Raw genomic sequence first — 21,682 nt, forward strand, 5'->3', positions numbered from 1 at the left:
AGATCTATGCTTTCTGATTTAAATTCGTAAAACCAAGGGCTCAGCTGCGATGGGAAAGGGAACGTTGGCCAAACGGGGCTCCGCTTGTTTGGTAGGAGCTATTAGTGTAGGTCACCATGCGTTGGGACGGTGCAAGTTCAAAACCCAATGATATGTTGTGTAACTGGTGGGGTTCTGCCCAACCCCAGCTTGCCTTAAAAAAACCCGTGCCTCCGTACATAAATTAAGCGAATCCAAACATCTGCATTTTGTCGGATCCGAACCCGAAGCCACGAGAAGTTGGCTCTGTCTGTGCATGCCAATGTATAAACTAAGCAAATCCGAATCATTTGCATTTTTTCGGCTCCAAACCCGAACCGATTCCTCCGTTTCTTACGTTACATGTTATAACGTAGGAGGAAGAGGAGAAGAGTTTGTGTATTGAAGGGCGGGATGGGTGAGAACCCGTTGGAGTTGGTCCTGCGGGCGTGCGACTCCCTGAATCAGTCCCTCCACTCCACCGTCTCCCACCTCACCCATGGCTTTCAATTTCAGAACCACCACAACAACAGCAATCAATTGGAGGCAGCACACCCGAACAAGAAGATGGGTCTCCCACCCTTCTTCTCTTTCTTCTCCTCCTTTGCTCTTCAAAAAGAGGGCGGCAACGCCGCCGTTTCTGCAGTTGGTGGTGGCTCCACCGATGGCGTCGCTGATGCGTATGTCGCAAATAAGGTGTGCCCATCTCTCTTTCTCGCTGTGTGTGTATGTGTCTGTGGTTGTGAGCTGGGGATTGCTGGCTGGGTTCTTTTCTTTGGCAACTTTTGTTGGTTAGTCGATTTAAGAGGGAATTCGTACTCCCCACTCCCTCTTTCTTTCTCATTTTAGGATATTTGAATCATCTCTGTGTGTGTACGAAAGCGAGAGGTTATTAAGTTGGGGTTGTTGCTTACACTCTTTTATTTGATGACTTTGGCTGTTTGGTCGGTTTTCGAGGGAATTCGGACTCCCCACTTCCTTTTTCTTCTCATTTTTAGAGATTGAGTCATCTCTCTCTCCATCTCTCTCTCACACACACGCACACAGAGTTTATAGTGGTTATGGTCTATTGACAATTGGTTGCTTGGTCAGTGATGTTTTTCTATCGATATTCATATGATTCTGGTTCTGTGTTCTTTCACATGCCAGTTCTTGGGGGTGATGGATGTGTTTTCGGAGCTTGGGTTCTGTCTTAGTCTTTTCTTTTTGTAATTTGTTGTTTTTGTTTAATGAATTGGGACAGCCTCCAAGACCCTTAACGAAGGAAGAGCTTGGGAGGTGTACCTGGACTCTGCTTCATGCAATTGGAGCGCAGGTATTTGGCTTGCACTCGTTCATTCCTTCTTTTGATCCTCTGTCTTGCTTCTTCGAAGTGTTTGGTTTATGCATTTACATTTCCAAATGCGTGTATGTGAGTATTTTTATCGAAAGTGGATAGTTTTATAATATCCATCAGTTCGACATGTTCACAGTTTCCATAGTTTCATGTGAATATGCTATCCAAGTTGTATGGAGTGTGTTTACATAATAGCGATCCGAGGGAATCATTAGATTATGAGTGGATCAAAACTCACCAAAGAAGGGAATTTTGCACATAAGGATGCAGGATATGCTGTTTTTTTTTAATTTAAAGAAATAGCCCGTCTAAGTTGTTCAACCCATTCTGCAGTTTTAGCTAACAAATTTTAGGAAAAAAAGAATGCAAGTGAATATAAAATAAGCATTCAAGATCACAAAAGAAAATAGATAAAGTTAAGAACTGTGTCAATTGCCCATGATGTGTCATGGAGTGTACAAGTCATGTTGTGTCAACACGGGATCCTAAGTGAAGTGTCCATGTGACAGATTGTAATTTAACATAGTGTTGAAGGATTGAATGCAATAGTTAAGAATGCGAGGAGTTTGGGTATTGCAGAAGGGATTCTACTACTATATGTACTGCCTCTATCACGCATATCAATTCATAGATGACATTTTGCCATTTGGTGTAGGCAATATACACAGGTTGATGTTGGTGGCTTTTACAGAAAGACTTGACTTAATATTGGTTTGCTTAAAGATAAATGAGGAAGAGCGTAAACTAGTTGCCTTCAATATTGGTGAGCAGGTCTAGAGACTTACAACTGCAACTTTTGGCTGTCCTATAGAGGTATTGCCCATGTGATTTGTGGGTTTGTTGCATTCAGCTAATTCAGAATGGAAGCATTGGCCCAATAATAGAGGATAAAATTTCTACTATCTGATCTTAATCTGCAAGGTGCATAACTTTAGCTGGAAGAATAGTTCTTATCAGATATGTATGATATGTAGGCTTTTATACTTCCTCTCCATTTTGAGGAGGTTCTGAGAAGGTAGAGAAAAGATTGCTGAAGGTGTTCTTAAAATTTCAATGGAAGAGTACTGATGGAGATATCTTGGGAATAGGCTTCTCTTACAATCTCATAGGTGGGTAATGGTTACAAGGATCCAACAGATGAATGAAGCTTACATTATTAAATGGTGGTGGCTGATGACCAGGGAGGATAAATGTGGCCAAGCTTGATATATATGTTTTGGAAGGGCTTCTTTGGAATTGAGTCAAAAGGCTGAGTTGAAAAACTGGATCGGGTGTATTCAGGATTTGGGTGAGCATATTGGACGAATTTGATGAGATCAGTATTCAGTTAGGGAGGGGATCACTGGTTAGTCTTTAAAAGGAAAGATGGGCTTGTCCAGAACATTTGTCCATTAGTTATCCTGCTGTTCTCTTGCTGGCCAGGAATAAGGATGCATCAGTTGCTGAATGCTATGTGGATAATGACGAATGAGAGATGAGAATGAAAGGGAACTCTGAATTGGCTAAGACTCGTGATTTAGGAGAATCTGATGATTATGCTGGCTGACAAACATACCTCTATAGGAGGATGGCATCTTTTGGGAGTGTGGAGAGAATGGGATCTTTAGGATGAATCTTGCCACACATGCCTCTTAGAAGTGAGAATCTCAATGTTCCCAAAGGATTATATTCGTGGCAAAGGTCCACCTGGGAGGAACTTTAGACTCTCTAGAAAGGTCACTATCAAAGCTAAAACCTGATGTGAAGGTCCAATTGGCCAAATGTTGTGTCCTTTGTGAAACAGCACAAGAATCTTCCATTCATATTTCTGGTTATGGCCATCTTTAGCAGAATATGTGTGCTTGCCTGGCTAGACTAGGAGGTTGAGCATAGCTGAATTGTGGAGATTAGACAGATAATTTGGTGGTATGCATAAGAGAAAGAGGGAAGATCTAGATAAGCTTACAGAGCTGGTAACATTCACTTGCATGGTCTAACACTTGGGTGGAAGGACCAACAGTGTTGAGGAAAGGCTGCTAATACATATTGCATTCACCTCAGGACTCAGAAGATATATTTATTTACTTTCTAGAGGTACCTGGATGGACTTGAATTTGGGATGGATAGACACATCCAGGATGGGCTTAAATTCAGTTTCATATCATCTCATTATTATTTTTCTTGTTCATTTTTCATTTAGCATCCTCATACTGATAACAAGTGATACATTGTCATGTGTGTTCTCTTTATTAGTGAAATTCTTCTTTCATATAAAAAAAATTATTGATCCTAGTCTTAAAAGCTGTCGATGCACCGAAGAATCAGAAATGGAGTGTTATCTTGGAGAACTTAAGAAGGAAGTCAATGTTACATTCACAATTGTATCTTAAAGGAGAAGATATTTGCTTGCCATATAAGCATGGTAAGCCCTCCAAATATATTATCCAATGACACCAAACCAAACAAGGGATTCTCAAACAGGATGTTGATAGTAACTTTAAGAAAGATCCTATCTTTGATGAGTATCTTGATGACAGAGAAGAAAAATGAGAATAAATCCTGGATAAATCTACTAAAAATCAAGATGTACATACAGGGCATGTTCTCCATGATATTAGTAGTATCACCCAATGTCCACATCGCACACTACACTAGGATATGTATCATTATTTTTTAGAAAAATGCTACGATACACACTCGAATCGCGATACCAGTGCGTATCATATTCATATTTTATGATACAAGCCTGTATTGTACTGTATCATACGATATAGGGTCCTTCGGCGCACTTTTAAAAGACCCAAATCGTATTTTTTTTTCTTTTGGGGTTTAAAGACCTCTTGAGGACCGATTCCCTCATTTGTGTAGAGGCCATTAGAGAGGTATCTATGCACCCTAGGAGCTGTGAGAGTGATTTGAAGGTTGATCTGTGCGCAAGGGAGAGGACTTTTGCGATTTCATCAATTTAGAGTGCATTTACACCATTTTTCACTCAAGAAAGTGGGTTAAGGTAAAAAAACCGTATTATTTGCGTCTTATTGAGTTTTTTGAGGGGAAGATGGTATCAAAAGATCTGGCATGACAATGGGCACTCGAGTAATAAGTAAAAACCAGAGTTACCGAAAGCGCCTAGGTAAAAAGGGAAGTGCGAAACGTCACGCTTCTGAAGCGTGCGGGGGAGCGCCACTTTTAAATGGGAAGCACGCTTCCCTTTAATGGGAAACACATTTCCCTTTAATGGGAAGTGCGCTTCCCATCACGCTTCCCCCATGCTTCACAATTTTTTTCAATTTTTTTTGTATTTTTATTTTTTTCGCCTCCCCCTCGCTTCCTAGGTCGCTTCCGGTTCGCTTCCTAGGTTGCTTCCGAGACGATTCCCGACTCGCTCCTAAGTGGTCCCACGCTTTTCGCTTCCTAAAATTTTGAAAGTGGCTCGCTTCCCGCTCCCGCTTCCCGTATCGCTTCCCGCTCTCGCTTCCTCAACTGGCAACCATGGTAAAAACCGATTTTATGGTTGCATTTTGTGCATTTCATCACTGTTTCATGTGTTATGATTTTTTAGAATTTTTGCTAATTTTTTTCTGATTTTTTTAGAATTTTTGTTTTTGAAAATTTATGATTTTTTATAATACAATACTATCTTGTTTTGGGCCCAACCGATACGGGTTACGATACAATACTTACAACCTTGGAATCACCAACTATGGTGAGTTTTTTAGTGTTCAGTGTGAATGATAGTGACAATCAATTCAATGTAATGTTGGGCGTAATCATACAATTGAGTTACTATGATTATTTCCTTCATCGAAAACCAGATGAACTCATGTTTAGTTTGTTCCGTTGAGTCCACTTGAACATGCCTAAACATGGATGTCCCTGTAATGAAACACAAGTGCCAAAAACAATGTCATAACGTGACTACAAAGAAGGCACAAACACATAAACAAGATGCCACTAATGGGTAAACTACAATAAGCCACAAAGGGTAAATCACCAAACACTCACAATATGAGAAAGAGAACTAAAATACAAAGAATAGTATATTGAAAATGCTTAGAAAAAACATTCAAAATAGGGGGCCAAAGACCCCTTATTTATACAACTTATGGGCACCAAGGGGAGCTCCCATAGAGTCGTTGGGAGCTCCCATAGAGTCGTTGGGAGCTCCCCAAAGGCCATATTTATGACTGTTGGGGAAGGTCCAACTATTCTAAAGGGAGGATCCTTTTACCCTTGATCAAAAAAAGAAAAAGAAAAAGAAGAAAAATAATAAAGGAACCCAAAAATGTCCCTAGTGGACATGAATATTTACCTAGGTACAAAAAGACTAAGTTGCCCATAGTGGGCATTGTTAGAAAGTGACTTTGAATACTTTAGGTTCGATAATGAACTCATACACATGCACATTAAGTGCGAATATACCCACTCAAGGAAACAACACAAGCACATCATGTGCTAATACATAAACCCATAAAAGGGGTAAATATGACATAAAGTCATAAGTTGAATATTATTGAAGAAATAAGAAGAAGAGGGTAAAAAACCCTATACAATGGAGCATAAGCTCCTCCAAGGAGTAAGGAAATACAAGGGGGAGACCCCTATTTATAACAAAAGAGAGGAGCCACAAAGGGGGCTCCCAAAGGAGTCGTTGGGAGCCCCCAACGACTCTTTGGGGAGCCTCCCTAGGTGGCGCAAACCCAAAAAAAGGAGAAAAATAAAAAAATAAAATATAAAATTAAATTACAAACATATTCCGAATGGAATATGCGTAAAACTGTGAAATGTCTAAACTACCCCTATGCCTATAAATAGAGAAATATATATTATATATATATATATAATTAGGATAATACATATGCATATATACAATATATGAATATGTATTATCCTTTATATATATAAAATATATATAATATTACAAAGGTTGAATGATACATTTTAAATTTTTAACACCCCCCCTCAAACTTTGCGTGGGGGAACGAAAAGATTGAAGAAAGCAAGATGAAGAATCTCAAGGCTTCAAGAGCCTTCAGTCCGAATGCCATTGAAAATGCAAATGTTTTCCTCCAACGTCTTTAACGATGAGCACCTTCCATGATCTATCCAAGGTACTTCCTTTTTCACTTATCTTCAAGATCCTGTGGAACAACAACCAAGAACAAGTAAAAAATATCTTTGCACTTTACTCAAATGGAACATTCCTAACAAGGTGCAAAATTATATTTATGCAATATCACATGATAAAATAATTACTTTAGCATGAGGAAAATTTAGAAAAATCAAGATTTCAAAATCATATATCATGTTAAATGGTGAGCGGAAGCAAATTATGCAGAAATGAATTGCAAGAATGCATAATGCATTCATAAGGTCCAACATTGGACAAACATAACCCCATAATAGGGAATAACACAATGGTCCTCTAAGGGACACCACAGTAAGCCTACGAAGAGGCATAAGTTACATATGTTTTATTGAATGAGATCCTAAAAGGCCATAAAGAGCATATGCATATATTATCATGAAATGAATTAATACTTAAAGGAATCATTAATGAACATGCTTCAAACATGTAATGAAGTGCCAAACAAGAGAAACGAAGTCTCCAAGCATACTTTAGACAAAATAAACACAAGAGTTCACAAGGTTTTAAATCCATTTACGAGGCAAAACGAAGAGTGTTATTTGAGTAGAGAATCTTACCTATTTAGGAAAATCTCACTCAATTGACAAAAACACATTTTGCATACAAAAGTCGCCAAAGAACCATAAGCACTTAATATATAGATTAAATCCCAAAAAATCAACTTGATTTTAAAATATGCATATTAAAAATATGATTCACTTGAATATCTTAAAACACAAGTCATGAATGAAATTTTGCAAATTTCAACAATAGTTCATCCATTACAAACCACTACCTCGTTAGTCCTCCAAAACCCATAAATCAAGTGTATAAGCTACTAGATCAAGAATATAAATATAATGCCATTAAAGGCCAAAGACACACACAAAGGTGTGAAAAAGAACCTCTTGTTTACATATAATAATACTTGAAATGAGTGCATCTACGACAAGAACAAGAGAATACACGCCAACATGGACCAAAAGCATCTCTTGTCTACGTAAAAATACACTAAAAACCAAGTATGTTCAGCTACTAGAACAAGAGTAACAAGCCAACCATGGGCTAAAACACAATACATCTCTTGTCTACATAAGATGGCACTTGAAATGAGTGAAATAAGCCAACCATGGGCATACATCTCAGCAACTAGAACAAGGACACAAACGCCAACATGGATTAAAATCACACACCATGGTGTGAATCAACGTGCCTTGTCTACATAAAATAACACTCAAGACAAGTGTGTTTAGCTACTAGACCAAGAGAGCAAAAGCCAACAAAGGGCTACCAACACACGAAGGTGTAATAAAATTCTTGTCTACATATGATGACACTTAGATAAGGGGCATAAAAGGAGAAGACTTTTGAGGTAATAAAACTTGTAATGACAAACATATAAATAAAACCTTGAAACAATATTCTTCAAAAAAAGAATACCCATAACAAAATCATTTTGAAATAAAATGTGTGAATATACACACACCAAGAACACTTGTGCACAAAAGCACAAAACATAAATGTGCAAATGCACTCATATGATTCATAAACAATAAAAGGTTGGGCAATAACCCCAAAACCTTGATTTTAATATACCTTAAAACATTTAAGGTTTTAAACATTATATATCCATCACATTTATATATAAATAAGAGCATCCATAAGATCAATGGCCAACATTAAACTAGTGACACTCATATACCAAATCATTCTAGAGTCCCAAGGTGCCCATAACTCACCTCAACCACCATCTATAATATGGTAAGTGGACAAACTAAAATGACATAACAATGAGTGACACACTCATAATTAGAGATCATATACCAAATCATTCTAGAGTCCTAAGGTGCCCATAACTCACCTCAATCACCATCTATAATATGGCAAGTGGACAATCTAGAATGATATAACACGAGGTGCCCATAACTCACCTCAACAAACATCTCTAATACAACAACAACAACAACAACAACTACGCCTTCATCCCAAAACAATTGGGGTCGGCGATATGAACCAACAAAGAAAATCATTCTGGGTCTTCCACATGAATCCTTCTCCTCCATTCATTTCTATCCAATGCCATGTCCTCGGCGAGGTTCAAAGCATTCATATCCTTTCCTATCACCTCCATCCATGTCTTCCTAGGCTTACCCCGACCTCTTTTAACTAATATATTTCCCATTTCTCCATCCTTCTAACCGGAGCATCATTAGGCCTTCGTCGAATATGTCCAAACCACCGTAAACGACTCTCTCATCTTATTTTCAATGGGTGCAACGCCTACCTTCTTACGTATCTCCTCGTTTCGAATCTTATCTTTTATTGTATTTCCACACATCCATCTCAGCATACGCATCTCAGCTACTCATTTTTTGAATATGATGTCTCTTGGCAGCCCAACATTCCGTACCATATAGTAAAGCGGGCCTAATAGTCGTCCTATAAAACTTTCCCTTCAACCGCAATGGCATTCTACGATCGCACAACACTCCAGTTGCACTCTTCCATTTCATCCACCCAACCTTTATCCTATGATTTACATCTCCATCAATTTCTCCATACTTTTGAATGATAGATCCCAAATATTTGAAAGAATCATCCACCGGTATTTCTTGCTCACCAAGCTTCACTACACTCCCATCTCTATTTCGTTGCTTACTAAATCGGCATTCCATGTATTCTGTCTTACTCTTACTCAACTTAAAACCTCTTGCTTCCAATGTCTGTCTCCATAATTCTAACTTAGCATTAACCCCAGCTCTAGACTCATCAATCAAAACAATATCATCAACAAACAACATACACCACGGCACATTTTCTTGAATTGATCTCGTAAGCTCATCCATCACTATAGCAAATAGGAAAGGGCTTAAAGCAGATCCTTGATGTAACCCAACCGTTATAGGAAAATTGGTTGTCACCCCTCCACAAGTGCGGACATTGGTTACTACTCCTTCATACATATCTTTAATTATACTAATGTACTTGAGAGAAACACCTTTCTTCATCATTGTCCACCAGAGAACGTCCCTAGGTACTCTATCGTAAGCCTTCTCCAAATCAATAAAAACCATTTGCAAATCTTTGTTCCTCTCTCTATTTCTCTCAATAAGTTGTCTAAGAAGATGTATAGCTTCCATAGTAGATCTTCCAGGCATAAAACCAAATTGATTCTCCGATATCATGACAACCTTCCTCAACCTAGACTCAATCACCCTCTCCCAAAGTTTCATAGTATGACTCATGAGTTTTATACCACGATAGTTTGTGCAATCTTGTATATCACCCTTATTCTTATATAGAGGCACCAAAGTACTCTTCCTCCACTCATTAGGCATCTTATTTGTCCGCCAAATCTTGTTAAAAAGATTTGTCAACCATTCTAAACCTTTATCTCCCAAGCATTTCCAAGCCTTGATAGGTATACCATCTGGGCCAACTGCCCTTCTTGATTTCATTTTCTTCAAAGCCTCTGCAATTTCTTTCTTTTGAATCTTGCGCATAAAGTCACGATTCATCTCATGAAAAGGAATAGAAAAGTCTCCAAGATCTTGAGCATGACTTTCATTAATAAAACAATATCTCTAATAAAACAATAATAAGGCCAAACAAGTGATGCATTAAATAACATGTGATGGACAAATATAAATGCCACAAAAAGGCAATAAACACTTTAGGAATCATTTTTTAAAGAAAAGAGGACCGATTAAAAATTGAATCACAGGTCCAATATAATCAATCACAATAATATGCTTTACAACAACAATTTTGCATAAATCCGAATTATGCTTAATCTTCAAAAGAAGTCATTTATACAAAAAAGACTTATTATGCAACTAACACAATTTATGAAATATTAAGCAACATCATGCGTAAGAACCGATTTGGAAAAAGTCAAAAACAAGCCTCAACTATGATAGATATAAAGTGCAATTAAATGCACACCAAATGATAATAGATACACTTTTATGCAATGCAAGATTTTTAAATGACAATAATCTTGAATGAGCAAATAACAAACTTAGGCCAATATAGGCATTCATAAAGATGGTGAAGTTTGAAAATCTTATGAAATCCACTATTGTAACTTAAAAAATGATGCTCACAACCAATCTTCTCACAACAACCATGAAATCTTCATAAAAGTGTATATACTCACAAGAAGATTATAAGGACCAAAAGGCTCCTTAAAGAGAGCTCAAAAAACACACAAAATTCTCAAAGAAGGGGGAAACTCCACTAAAGTGGGAGAAATCCCAACAAAGAAGAATAATAGATTTATTAAAAAACCTTATGATAAAGTAAGATTATACTATGGCATAAATCTATAAAATTAAACATTTATCGAGGAAAAATTCAAAACTCTTAAGTTTTATCAAAAAACATGACTTAATAGATTATTACCAACTCCTAATGCAATAAGTACGCAACAAACATTAGTGAAGACCATAAATTTTATAATGAGACAAGCTCTTTAAATCAAATTGAAAAATCTTTTAAGAGTATAAAGATGCAAAGAAAATCACCATATTCCATAAAACTATTTTAAAACTTAATTCAACCGGAAAAAAAAACCTTCTTAATTAAATGTTGCTCATATAAAAAGGACACATTAGGAAAGTGAATCAAAACTTATTAAGGAATTTTTCATATATGTCAAGCATTTTTCAAAAAAACTACACCTCACAAACATTTTAATCTTAACATACCTTTCTTTAAAGACTTACCATTCATATAAAAGGTATTCTTATAAACAAAGTTAGGTTTAAAATATAAATTCAAAGCTCCAATGGTCATAAATTTTTACCGACTCATTAAAGCAAGTTTTGAGCAATCATATATCTAATTTTTCGCCAAACAAGTTATCATTTAAAATTTTTCAAAGAAAAACATACGAAAAAGTATGTATACGAAAAAGATTCAATAGAGTATCAAGTAACTCAAATTTTTATAAAAAGACATAATGACAAAGAGTACACATAAAAAAACATATTAAATTCTTCATACAATACTTAAAGAAATAGAATGCATACCGAATAACTTTAAGAAAGAAAAGAGAGAGAAATGAATACTTCACCATTTTTCTTTAAAAATTTCTTGAATACCATGTTTCCCGATGCACCAAAGAGCAACTCGATCTCAACCGAGCTCTGATACCATGTTAGAAAGTGACTTTGAATACTTTAGGTTCGATAATGAACCCATACACATGCACATTAAGTGCGAATATACCCACTCAAGGGAACAACACAAGCACATCATGTGCTAATACATAAACCCATAAAAGGGGTAAATATGACATAAAGTCATAAGTTGAATATTATTGAAGAAATAAGAAGAAGAGGGTAAAAAACCCTATACAATGGAGCATAAGCTCCTCTAAGGAGTAAGGAAATACAAGGGGGAGACCCCTATTTATAACAAAAGAGAGGAGCCACAAAGGGGGCTCCCAAAGGAGTCATTGGGAGCCCCCAACGGTCACATTTGTGACCGTTGGGGGCTCCCCAACGACTCTTTGGGGAGCCTCCCTAGGTGGCGCAAACCCAAAAAAAGGAGAAAAATAAAAAAAGAAAATATAAAATTAAATTACAAACATATTCCGAATGGAATAGCGTAAAACTGTGAAATGTTTAAACTACCCCTATGCCTATAAATAGAGAAATATATATTTTATATATATAATTAGGATAATACATATGCATATATACAATATATGAATATGTATTATCCTTTATATATATAAAATATATATAATATTACAAAGGTTGAATGATACATTTTAACAGGCATTATTACAAAAGACAGAAATAAAACTATATATAAATATACATATACATGTGAAATATATATGTATAGATGTATATATTTCAAAAGCCTAATGTATATATATATATATATATATATATATATATATATATATATATATATATATATATGTTAACCTATATATTTTAACAGTCCCCTCCTTGCTCTGTCCAATCCAAGTTGTAATGGCTTGGGTGGCTCCCTGCAAAGTATGAGCCCTGGAATTGCATGAAATCAGGTTGGATATGACCTGATGAGCTAGGTAAAGGTTTGGATGAACCTGTTTGAGGAAACCATGTGGGTAACAGACAGCCTAGTGGTTTGCAGACCAGTCACAGCAGTGTAGTGGGCCAACCACCCCCAGCTTATTGCAACTATAGTGAACTTGGTAATGTGCACTAGAAGAGGTGGATCTTAACAGCTACCTGCAGTATGTGTTGTGCGTTTTTCAAAGTTATTCTTTGTTCTTGATAAACGAAAGAAAAAAAATCTCAGCATTGTTCTTTTGGAGGATTGTTGTTATCCAATTTGATATTGTTATTGAGGAAAGTAATAAAGCAAAAGAGCCAAACAAAATAATATTTATTTCCATTTTTATGTGGTTATATTGTGTGAAATTTCACTTGAATTTCTGTGTGATGTTTTCAGTATCCTGATCATCCAACGAAGCAACAGAAACGAGATATGAAAGAGCTGGTAAGTTATGATGTCTTGTTTTTCTATAGCTGTTCTATTCCACCCGAGTACTTGTTATTGCATCTGGCATGTACAATCAGCTGATACCTGGTGCATTTAAGCATGACCAATGTACTCGTATATGATTCATTCCTGGAACCAATTACACATCAAAAGGTATCTCCAAATATAGCTCGGAAACTTAGTGTTATAATGTGTACTAATTGATGATTTTTCTTGTGTAACCCTTGAAGTATACATTTTTGCATGAAAAGAGCTTGAGAAATCCAAATTCCTGAAGCTATTTCAGTGTTTTTTTGGCAAGATAACTGCCTACTTTGCTACCTCTGCGTTAATGGTAGAGGTAATACTAAAACTGTATCTTCAATTATACCCATAAATATGCCTAGGCAGGGAGTCACAATTACTGTATTTTATGATGATTGAGATATTGATGCTTGCTCTTCTCAATCTTCCCTTGCTGTGTATTCCTTATTAATGCCTTCTAAATGTTTAATTCATCGCGATATACAGCCCTCTCTCTCTCTCATCATATGTCACATCGACATGTGTTTATGAACAGGTGTCCGAAGTGACATGACACAACAAAAAATATGGTGAGAAATACACACCAACACGGTGAAGGTATGGTCAAAGCCATATCTGATTTGGTCAATAACTTGAAGACAACTTTGCCTGTATTCAAGTTTACCATGTCCTTTATTTTAGTTTCTTTATTGTACATAAAAATGATGTTTTTTTTCTCTTGTATTTGGTCGAATGGCTCATCATTAGTGATTTCATCAGCTTTTTTAAGAACCTCTCTCTCTCTCTCTCTCTCTCTCTACAAAGCACAATCTCGAATGCCATCAATTACCCCCTTTCACATGTCACATCAGTATTTTAACACATTTGTAAAACTTCAACCACCCCTCCCCCACCCTCCTCTATCTCAAAAGAAACATAAATTTTTTGCTTCAAAGAAATATTAATGGTTAAATAAAATTGCATTTAACTTGAGGTGTTAATATTTAGTATGTGTAGCTTGAGTGTTTTAGTGTTGTGCTTCTTTTTCACATGAACACAAGCACGGTGCACTCCCTTACACACACATGCTGTGACCTTGTGACATAGCTTTAATCCATTTAGCCACCAACACATCAATTCACTAACATTAGATCCATCAAACACCATGATATGAGAGCATTGAAGAGCCCTTATCATACCACTATCAACAACTTAGCTGCCTCCTTTCTGACTTCATAACTATGAAATGCCTACTATGTAGTTAAAAGCGCTAGGCAGTGCCTAGTCGGTAGATCCCTAAAAAGACTAGTCGGTACCCCAATTAAATAAATAAATAAATAAATAAATAAATAAATAAATATATATATATATATATATATATATATACAAAATATAATTCTTTTGATAATAAGATGTTTTAATCATACAAGTACACAATTACACATGCTTTCACAAAATATATATTACTAGGATATAAATAATATATATATATATAATATACATATATATTTAATTATTCATAACATTATTCAGTATAATCAACAAAATATGCTTTCAATCTTTCACAAAAATTGACTGTAACACACACACACACACACACACACACACACACACACACACACACACACACACATATATATCATACTTCCCGCCTTTCACAGAAAAAAACTTAGAAGCACAGTAACACATATATAAATAACATATTATATGCCTATAAAAAAATAATGTATTACATAATCAATAATACTAAACATGCTTTCAGGCTTTTATATAAAAATTTACAAAAGCTCACACATATATACAAATGAAAATCACACATATACATCTCAGTTTCAGCCTTTAATAGAAAAATTCATTAGAAACAAATTAACAAACACATTTAAAGTTAACTAGGGATCCAAACAGTTCAGATTCGAAACCTCTAAATACATTGGGAAGTCAGATCTGGTCGGATCCAGAACAGCCAAAATTTGCAAGCCTCCATCCTAGATCCGACCCATTTGCATCCCTAAAATTAACCTCCTCTCTTTGTACTATATATCTAATAATAAAATGTTGAAACTGCCCTTGTGCTTACGCGATGTCAGCATAGTCGCTGACTAGACACCCTAGTTGACGCCTAGTCGGCAAAATCAGTACCTTTTAAGGTATTCACATAGGAATTGCAAAGCTTTAGGCTGACTAGGCAGACTAGTCGTTGCCTAGTTGGTGCTTTTGACTACATAGGACACCTAGACACTCAAGAACTCCATTCTTTGCTGGGTATGGTTGCAAGGAATTTATGGTGATCTTTTGGATTCTATTTGAGAACATTTGGTGGGTAGAAAGTGAGAAAGGTGAAATATAAAAATAATGGGAAGATTTTTTGTTGGCTAGTGTCAGGCATACTGGTTGCTTGATGCTGGTAGTTGTATGAAGTTGGATCCTCATAAGGAGAAGGCTGTTATTAACAAGGAGGTGACACTAGCAGCCATTGCGGGAATCATGATGATGTTTCTATGGGTGTAATTGTTGAAAATATAGGGAATAGAGCAAAATGGCTGCACCTAAAGAGAAAACATTGGTGATGAATCATCAAAATCCTTAATTGGAACTTGGCACTTCTCTGAAAAGACAGTCAAAGCTTTCAAATATTCAATATTAGGTTTAACAAAAATCATCATGAGGGATGTTCTCGATCCATAAAAACTTTTATAAGTGAAGGAAAGAATTTGGGATACATTAACGGAGAAATAGAAAAGCCTAAAAACACTTTCTTTGGGTTGGGGAAGGTGAAGATTTCCTCATTTTGGCTTGACTTCAATAAATAGAGCCATCAGTTGAAAAAATATTTATGAGTTTTGAGACCTCTAAGGAAGTTCGGGTGACATTGTCACTGCATACCTCCCAAAGAAGAATGTAGCAAAAAATGTGGCACCGTGGAGACTATTCAACAGTGCAAGCAAGGGGATTATACCTTGAGCGACTACTGCGGTGATCTTAGGAAGCTGTCTATATCACTTTAAGGAATATGAACAAGAGTTGGAAAAAAAGGGCAAGTGATCTCCTGTTGAGACTTGATAATGAGTGTGAACATGCAAATCTATCATTATGAGTCATGAATCAAAAACTTTCTTTTTAAAAAAAAATTCTCAAAAAAATCTTGGTTAAAAATTTCATGTCAAAAAATTATCAAAATAAAATTACAAGAAGACAAACAAAACAAAACTTTATGGTTGTGTGGTGAAACTATAATATTAATAGCGTAAAAAACAACTTGATTCTCATGGTTCTTCATTTTCTTTTTATTTGATAAAATTTAAGCATGGATGATGTAAAACCTTAACTTTGACCATGATATTCCTTTCAAAGAATCCTAATCAATGTGTTTCCTCTTCTTAAAAGCAAGTGTGACACTTTTGAAAGGAAAGTCTTGGTCAAAGAGCCATGTCTAAAAGACCCTCATATCAGATAAACAAGCTCCCTCTCATCTATGGTATTAAGCCCATATTGATTGCAAGGAGGGGAGGTCCTGTATTCCTTATAGAAGGCCTTCTCTCCTCTAAGTTCTATATACTTGGTAAAGTCTATGTGAACTTCACATTTTTCACGTCTTCAAGTTTGTGTTGAAAGTTTTAGTTTGTTAGTTAAAAACTATGTAACATAGTCACACCATTTGGGGTGCCGTACTCGTTTGGACACAATAAAACATGGGTACTGGTACCGGACTCAGTGCGGGTATGCCCTGGGTCGGGTCTCGCATTGATCCGGGTGGGGTCCAACCTAGACCCGATCCAAACAGCCACAATACCCCCACCCTCTTTGGTCTCATTTACCCCTCTCTCAATTTTCCTCTTCTCTCGTCTTCCGTCTCTCCTCTCTCTGGTCTCGATTTCCCTCTCTCTCTTTGTTCCCCCTCTCTCTGGTTTTCCCTCTCGTTGAGAGAGAGAAGAAGAAGAAACGGAGGACGAGAGAGAGGAAGAAGAAACGAAGGAGGATGAAAGAGAGGGAGAGGAAGAAGAAAAAGAAGAAGAGAAGAGGAAGAAAGTGGTGGAGAGAGGAGGAGGAGGAGGAAGGGAGGCGTACCTGGTTACTTCTCCTTTTCTTATTAAATCGGTGCTGGAGAAAGAGAAAGAAAGTTTGTGCTGCATAAAATCGTGATGATAAACTAACTTATTGCATCTTTATCATTATTATTTTAATGTATTAGTAGTTGACAAAAACAAAATAAATTCAATTTGTTCCCAGTATTTGTGAAATAGTTAATATTGATCAAGTTGTGTATCATGTTTCATCATGTACAACTTGTCCTTCAAGAACTACAGAGTATCTTTGGATGACCATTTTATAATTGGAATTTGATGTTTTGTACCCACAAACTTTGTCTTTAGCTTGTCTTTTTCTCAAACAAAACGATAATTAATATGTATATGTCATGATCAGTCATGAACAAGGTTTACTACAAGATTTGAAAGCCCCTTTTAATGGTAGATTGTCTGAACTCCAAAGTAGAAAACTTACAAGAGATTTCGAGTCCACATGTTTCTGAATTGTTCCAGCCAAACCACTATATGCAGCGTTACAAATTTGACCTAGCAACACTTTTTGTTCCTACCTTTATAGGAATATTAGTGCTTCTTTTTGAGATATATAATATCCAGGCACTGATCTTGTAAGTTAGCCTAAGTCGCACGGACTCAGCTAAAAGGTCGATGCACCTGCGTCGACATGCCCCGACACTGGTGCGGACACGGTCAACTAAGTGTCGGACTAGGTCAACGCACCGGGGCCGAGTCTGTCCACATTTTGGACTTAGTCAACTTTGATTGAGTCTATTTTTATCCATTTATGTGTTACATTTTGGTAAGTTTGTGTTGTTACTTCAATAGAATTATTTTTTTATTTTTGGTTTAAAATTTACAATCTTATATATATATATATATATATATATATATATATATATATATATATATATATATATATATATATATATATATATATATATATATATATATATATATATATAGCCGTGTCCCCGTGTCCAAAATTTTTGAAATTGCTCCGCACCCGTGTCGCACCCGTACCTGCACCCATGTGACATAGAAGTTAGCATTGAAAAAATTAAACATTGAATTTATTCACATATCATGTAGACTAATCTTATGATAAAGTAACCCATGAGATAAAGAACCCTATGCTTATTATTTTAATAATGTTTCCATGTGAACTATATGGGAAAATGCTAAACTGTCAACCTATGTTATGTCTAACTCTAACCTAGTAATTGTCAAGTGTAAATGCTCCTACATACTTCCATAAACGTCAAGGTTAGATATTGGAATTAGAATTTTTTTAACAATAATGAGATGTGATTCATGTAGATAATGTGAAAATGGATGAAAATTTTCCCATTTTGGAAGACAATTATTGATTCAGGAAGCAAGGTCATGGAAGAGTAATTATGATTAAGACAATAAGTGGTAAAAAATCATGAAATTTATGGCAAATTCATTCCGAGATTTTACTATTCAATTCTTTATGATGAATTGATTTGCTAGGTCAAATATTGTTGATTCATAATATTATATCCAATTCATTATCATCAAGATTCAGTTAGATGGATCCAATTGAATTTCAAGATTGTTGAAAATGATTTATCAGCTCTACAAGATTAACTTTCAGACATAAATCTATCTTATTAAAAGGAAAAAAAGTTGCATCAGTATTTCAATTTCAATTTAGAACATGGTCTGATTTGTATTCCATGTTCTTAGATGAATATTTCCTCAAAAATGAAATCATTGTCTTAGAAGTGACAGATGTATGGAACCTTTGAACGTGGTAGTGCCTTCTTAAATCTATTGATGAAAACAATAACAGAATGGTGGCAGTAATGGACATCCACAAACAACAATAATGACGACAGTGAGAGTTTCAATATTTCTGTTGCTTTGCCAATGAGGTTAAATTATGGTAAGGCCATTTCCTTATCGATTTCAGTAAACTGGATAGCTAGATTCATTAAGTTGGCATCCTCATGAATAATACTGGAGTTAGTGTGTGCATAAATCCTGTGTTCAAAATGTTCAGTTGGAGTCAAGCTGGTACTGTGAAGACCGTTGATTTATTTGATCATTGCAACTGGATCATCAGGTTAGCATTTTATTCTGTTGCAACCAATTTGAGAAGTCACAGATATTGAAGGAATGGAGATAAAAGCAGTCAGGCCTTATACATGGCTTTTGATTATGATACTTCAGCATGGTTAAGAAGCACATAAAACATGACCTAATAACTGACATTAGCTTCAATTTGATGACTATCCAACAATTAGTTAGACTCATCACCATCAAGTCTTATCGCAGCTACATGGGGTCAGCATTAGTCCTGTTTCTCCTTTCTTTTGTGTCCGCAACAATTAGTTAGACTGCAAGACATTATTGTGCTGTAATCTCAGTTAAATGAATTAACATATGGATCTTCCTAGATGATGTTTTGATTTCTTGGAAAACTACATATAGCATAGTAAGGTTTGATTTCTTGGAGATCTACATATTTGTGACACTTATCAGTTGTGATATCTTTTGAATTTACTTTTTCAGAAATGCAAGAGATGATATATTGGTTCCTTTAAAGTATCTTTGTACATTTGTCCTATAATGCTACTCACCAACAAAATTACCCTGAGGGACTGGTATTCTCCGTTCCATTGCAAACCTAGCAACATCAAGATCCCATTCTATGCTTTAATGCCTTTTTGCCTGGCCCATCTGAAGTGGAAGCTTCCAACCTTGTATTGCTATGTCTTAGTCCTGGATAGAGTACGTTAATTATATGATTGACTCATGGTTTCTCTTAATGCATCGACTTTTTTGCTTTAAGATCTGCTGAAGAAAATGTTGAATATAATGCTGTTGCAGATTCAACTCATTCAGTGACATTGCTTGCCATTAGAAAATCTGACTGTTTTTGGCATTTATGTTCCTGTTTCACCATTGCATTCTGTGAAGTTTCTCCTTTGGTGTTTAGGTTCAGATATCGCTTCGTGAATGAATGCCATTATTGATGGAATCAATCAAATTTTTTGTGTCTACAGATGGCGATATTATCGCGACTACACCCTTGCCAGGAATGTGCAGATCACTTCAAGGAAGTTCTCAAGTAATCCTTCTTACCCTGTTTCTATCTTTTATGAGTCATAATATATTTAGAAGAAATTATCATAATTGCTACTCTATTTCTGAGACGAACAGACCAGTGGCATCCCAAGCATATTGGATTCAATTGATATGTTTTTGATCAATTTCTTTTTTGCCTTCTGGAAGAAGGGATATTGAAAATACTCATTTTTCAAGTTAGATGACTGTACTGGAAAAAGTCAAGGTTTTTATGTCATGGCCTGAGTGAATCACATGTTGTTCACCCTGTTCAGTTCCATCTTCATATTGAAACAAACCATTGGGAAGTGAACCAAATGCCAATTTGTGAAAATGATACTTTTTTATTCATTCATTAGATTTGGAGTTGTTAAATTGGTGACTAATGCAGAACCGGTACAACTCTGCATATTGTTATTTCTAAGCAAATCTGTGTGTCCTCTATGTATACCACATTGCAGTAGCCCTGTCAGATATGTGAGATATCATTATATACACACTTTGATAAGCAAGAAGCGAAGGTTCCTGCATTTGCATTTCAATTTTGCGCTTTACTCATTTTTAAGGGATGGAGTTATTCATGCCATCCTTCATCTCTATATCCAGTTCATCTGCACTCAGATGATTTATTTACATTATAGTGCAAGTTAAAAGGAACTGGTTATTTTTTTCTTTGGTGTCCAAGAATTGATGGAAATATGTTTTGGTTTCTTGCTTTATGTTCATCAGGGCAAATCCTGTGCAAGCAGGATCACAAGCTGAACTCTCTCAGTGGCTGTGTCACGTACACAACATTGTTAACAGAAGGTAAGAAAAGATCCTAGTGACATATATGGAGCAATGATTTGCTGTCATTCAGAATTATACTCTTCAAATGTTTATTCGTAACTTCGGTTCTGTTTTAACTTGATTGTTGTTGGCAGCCTTGGGAAGCCAGTGTTTCCGTGCAACCGGCTAGATGCGAGGTGGGGAAAGCTAGAATGTGAGGACCGTGCATGTGATGTGCAGGGCACAACTCCAGACTTTAAGTAAGGATCGGTCGGTTAGGCTAGGACTTTCATATATGCAATGCTTAACTTGGGCATGATCCAGCGGTACTTGGTTGACTGCCCTTTTTTTCAGTCTTATAGCTGAATATGAAAATATTTATGAGATGTATGTGACTTCCTGAATTTGGGCAATCATGTGCATCATTCAGTCACAATGCAGTCTGCCATTCCATGCATTCATTTTGCAACCAGTGCTGCGAAAGGTTATAGGTGCAAAAGGGAGAATCTATGGACCAAACCTGTTCCAAAAGTGACTAGGTTGATAAGGCTACTTGTCTTGATGAGCATACGTGGCCGAGTTGATGTCCCTGGCTCAGCGCTGTTGCATGCACATGCTCTCTCTCTCTCTCTCATGCGCACACACACACACAATAGTCCTAGTCAGTCTTGAGCTGAGAAGGTCGCCCCACCCAAGGTTACCGGAAGTGCTATAGGACCCGGGGAAGCGCGAAACGTGGCGCTTCCCAAATGCGTTGAGAAGCACTTATTTTAAATGGAAAGCACACTTCCCATTAGTGGGAATTGCGCT

The 21,682-nt window shown here is 36.3% G+C and overlaps 1 protein-coding gene across 1 annotated transcript; it reads left to right on the top strand.

The window, feature by feature from the left end:
• Positions 1 to 408: 408 nt before the first annotated feature.
• On the top strand, positions 409 to 21,329 carry LOC149814936 (FAD-linked sulfhydryl oxidase ERV1-like). The gene is made up of 6 exons (XM_089989178.1): positions 409 to 714; positions 1,262 to 1,333; positions 12,915 to 12,962; positions 20,044 to 20,108; positions 20,834 to 20,911; positions 21,028 to 21,329. Exons 1-6 carry the CDS (start codon positions 433 to 435, stop codon positions 21,134 to 21,136), a joined length of 654 nt encoding a protein of 217 aa, XP_089845304.1. The 5' UTR covers positions 409 to 432; the 3' UTR covers positions 21,137 to 21,329.
• Positions 21,330 to 21,682: the final 353 nt, after the last annotated feature.

Source organism: Nuphar pumila, chromosome 15, assembly GCF_984573655.1.
Source record: "Nuphar pumila chromosome 15, dmNupPumi1.hap1.1, whole genome shotgun sequence".
NCBI classification, from domain to species: Eukaryota; Viridiplantae; Streptophyta; class Magnoliopsida; order Nymphaeales; family Nymphaeaceae; genus Nuphar; species Nuphar pumila.

What these genes read in the sequence shown, in the direction of transcription:
- LOC149814936 (XM_089989178.1), top strand. Translation starts at nt 433, where the DNA reads ATGGGTGAGAACCCGTTGGAGTTGGTCCTGCGGGCGTGCGACTCCCTG. An exon ending in TTCATGCAATTGGAGCGCAG is followed by an intron (nt 1,334 to 12,914) that starts GTATTTGGCTTG and finishes TGATGTTTTCAG; the next exon opens with TATCCTGATCATCCAACGAA. An exon ending in CACTTCAAGGAAGTTCTCAA is followed by an intron (nt 20,109 to 20,833) that starts GTAATCCTTCTT and finishes TATGTTCATCAG; the next exon opens with GGCAAATCCTGTGCAAGCAG.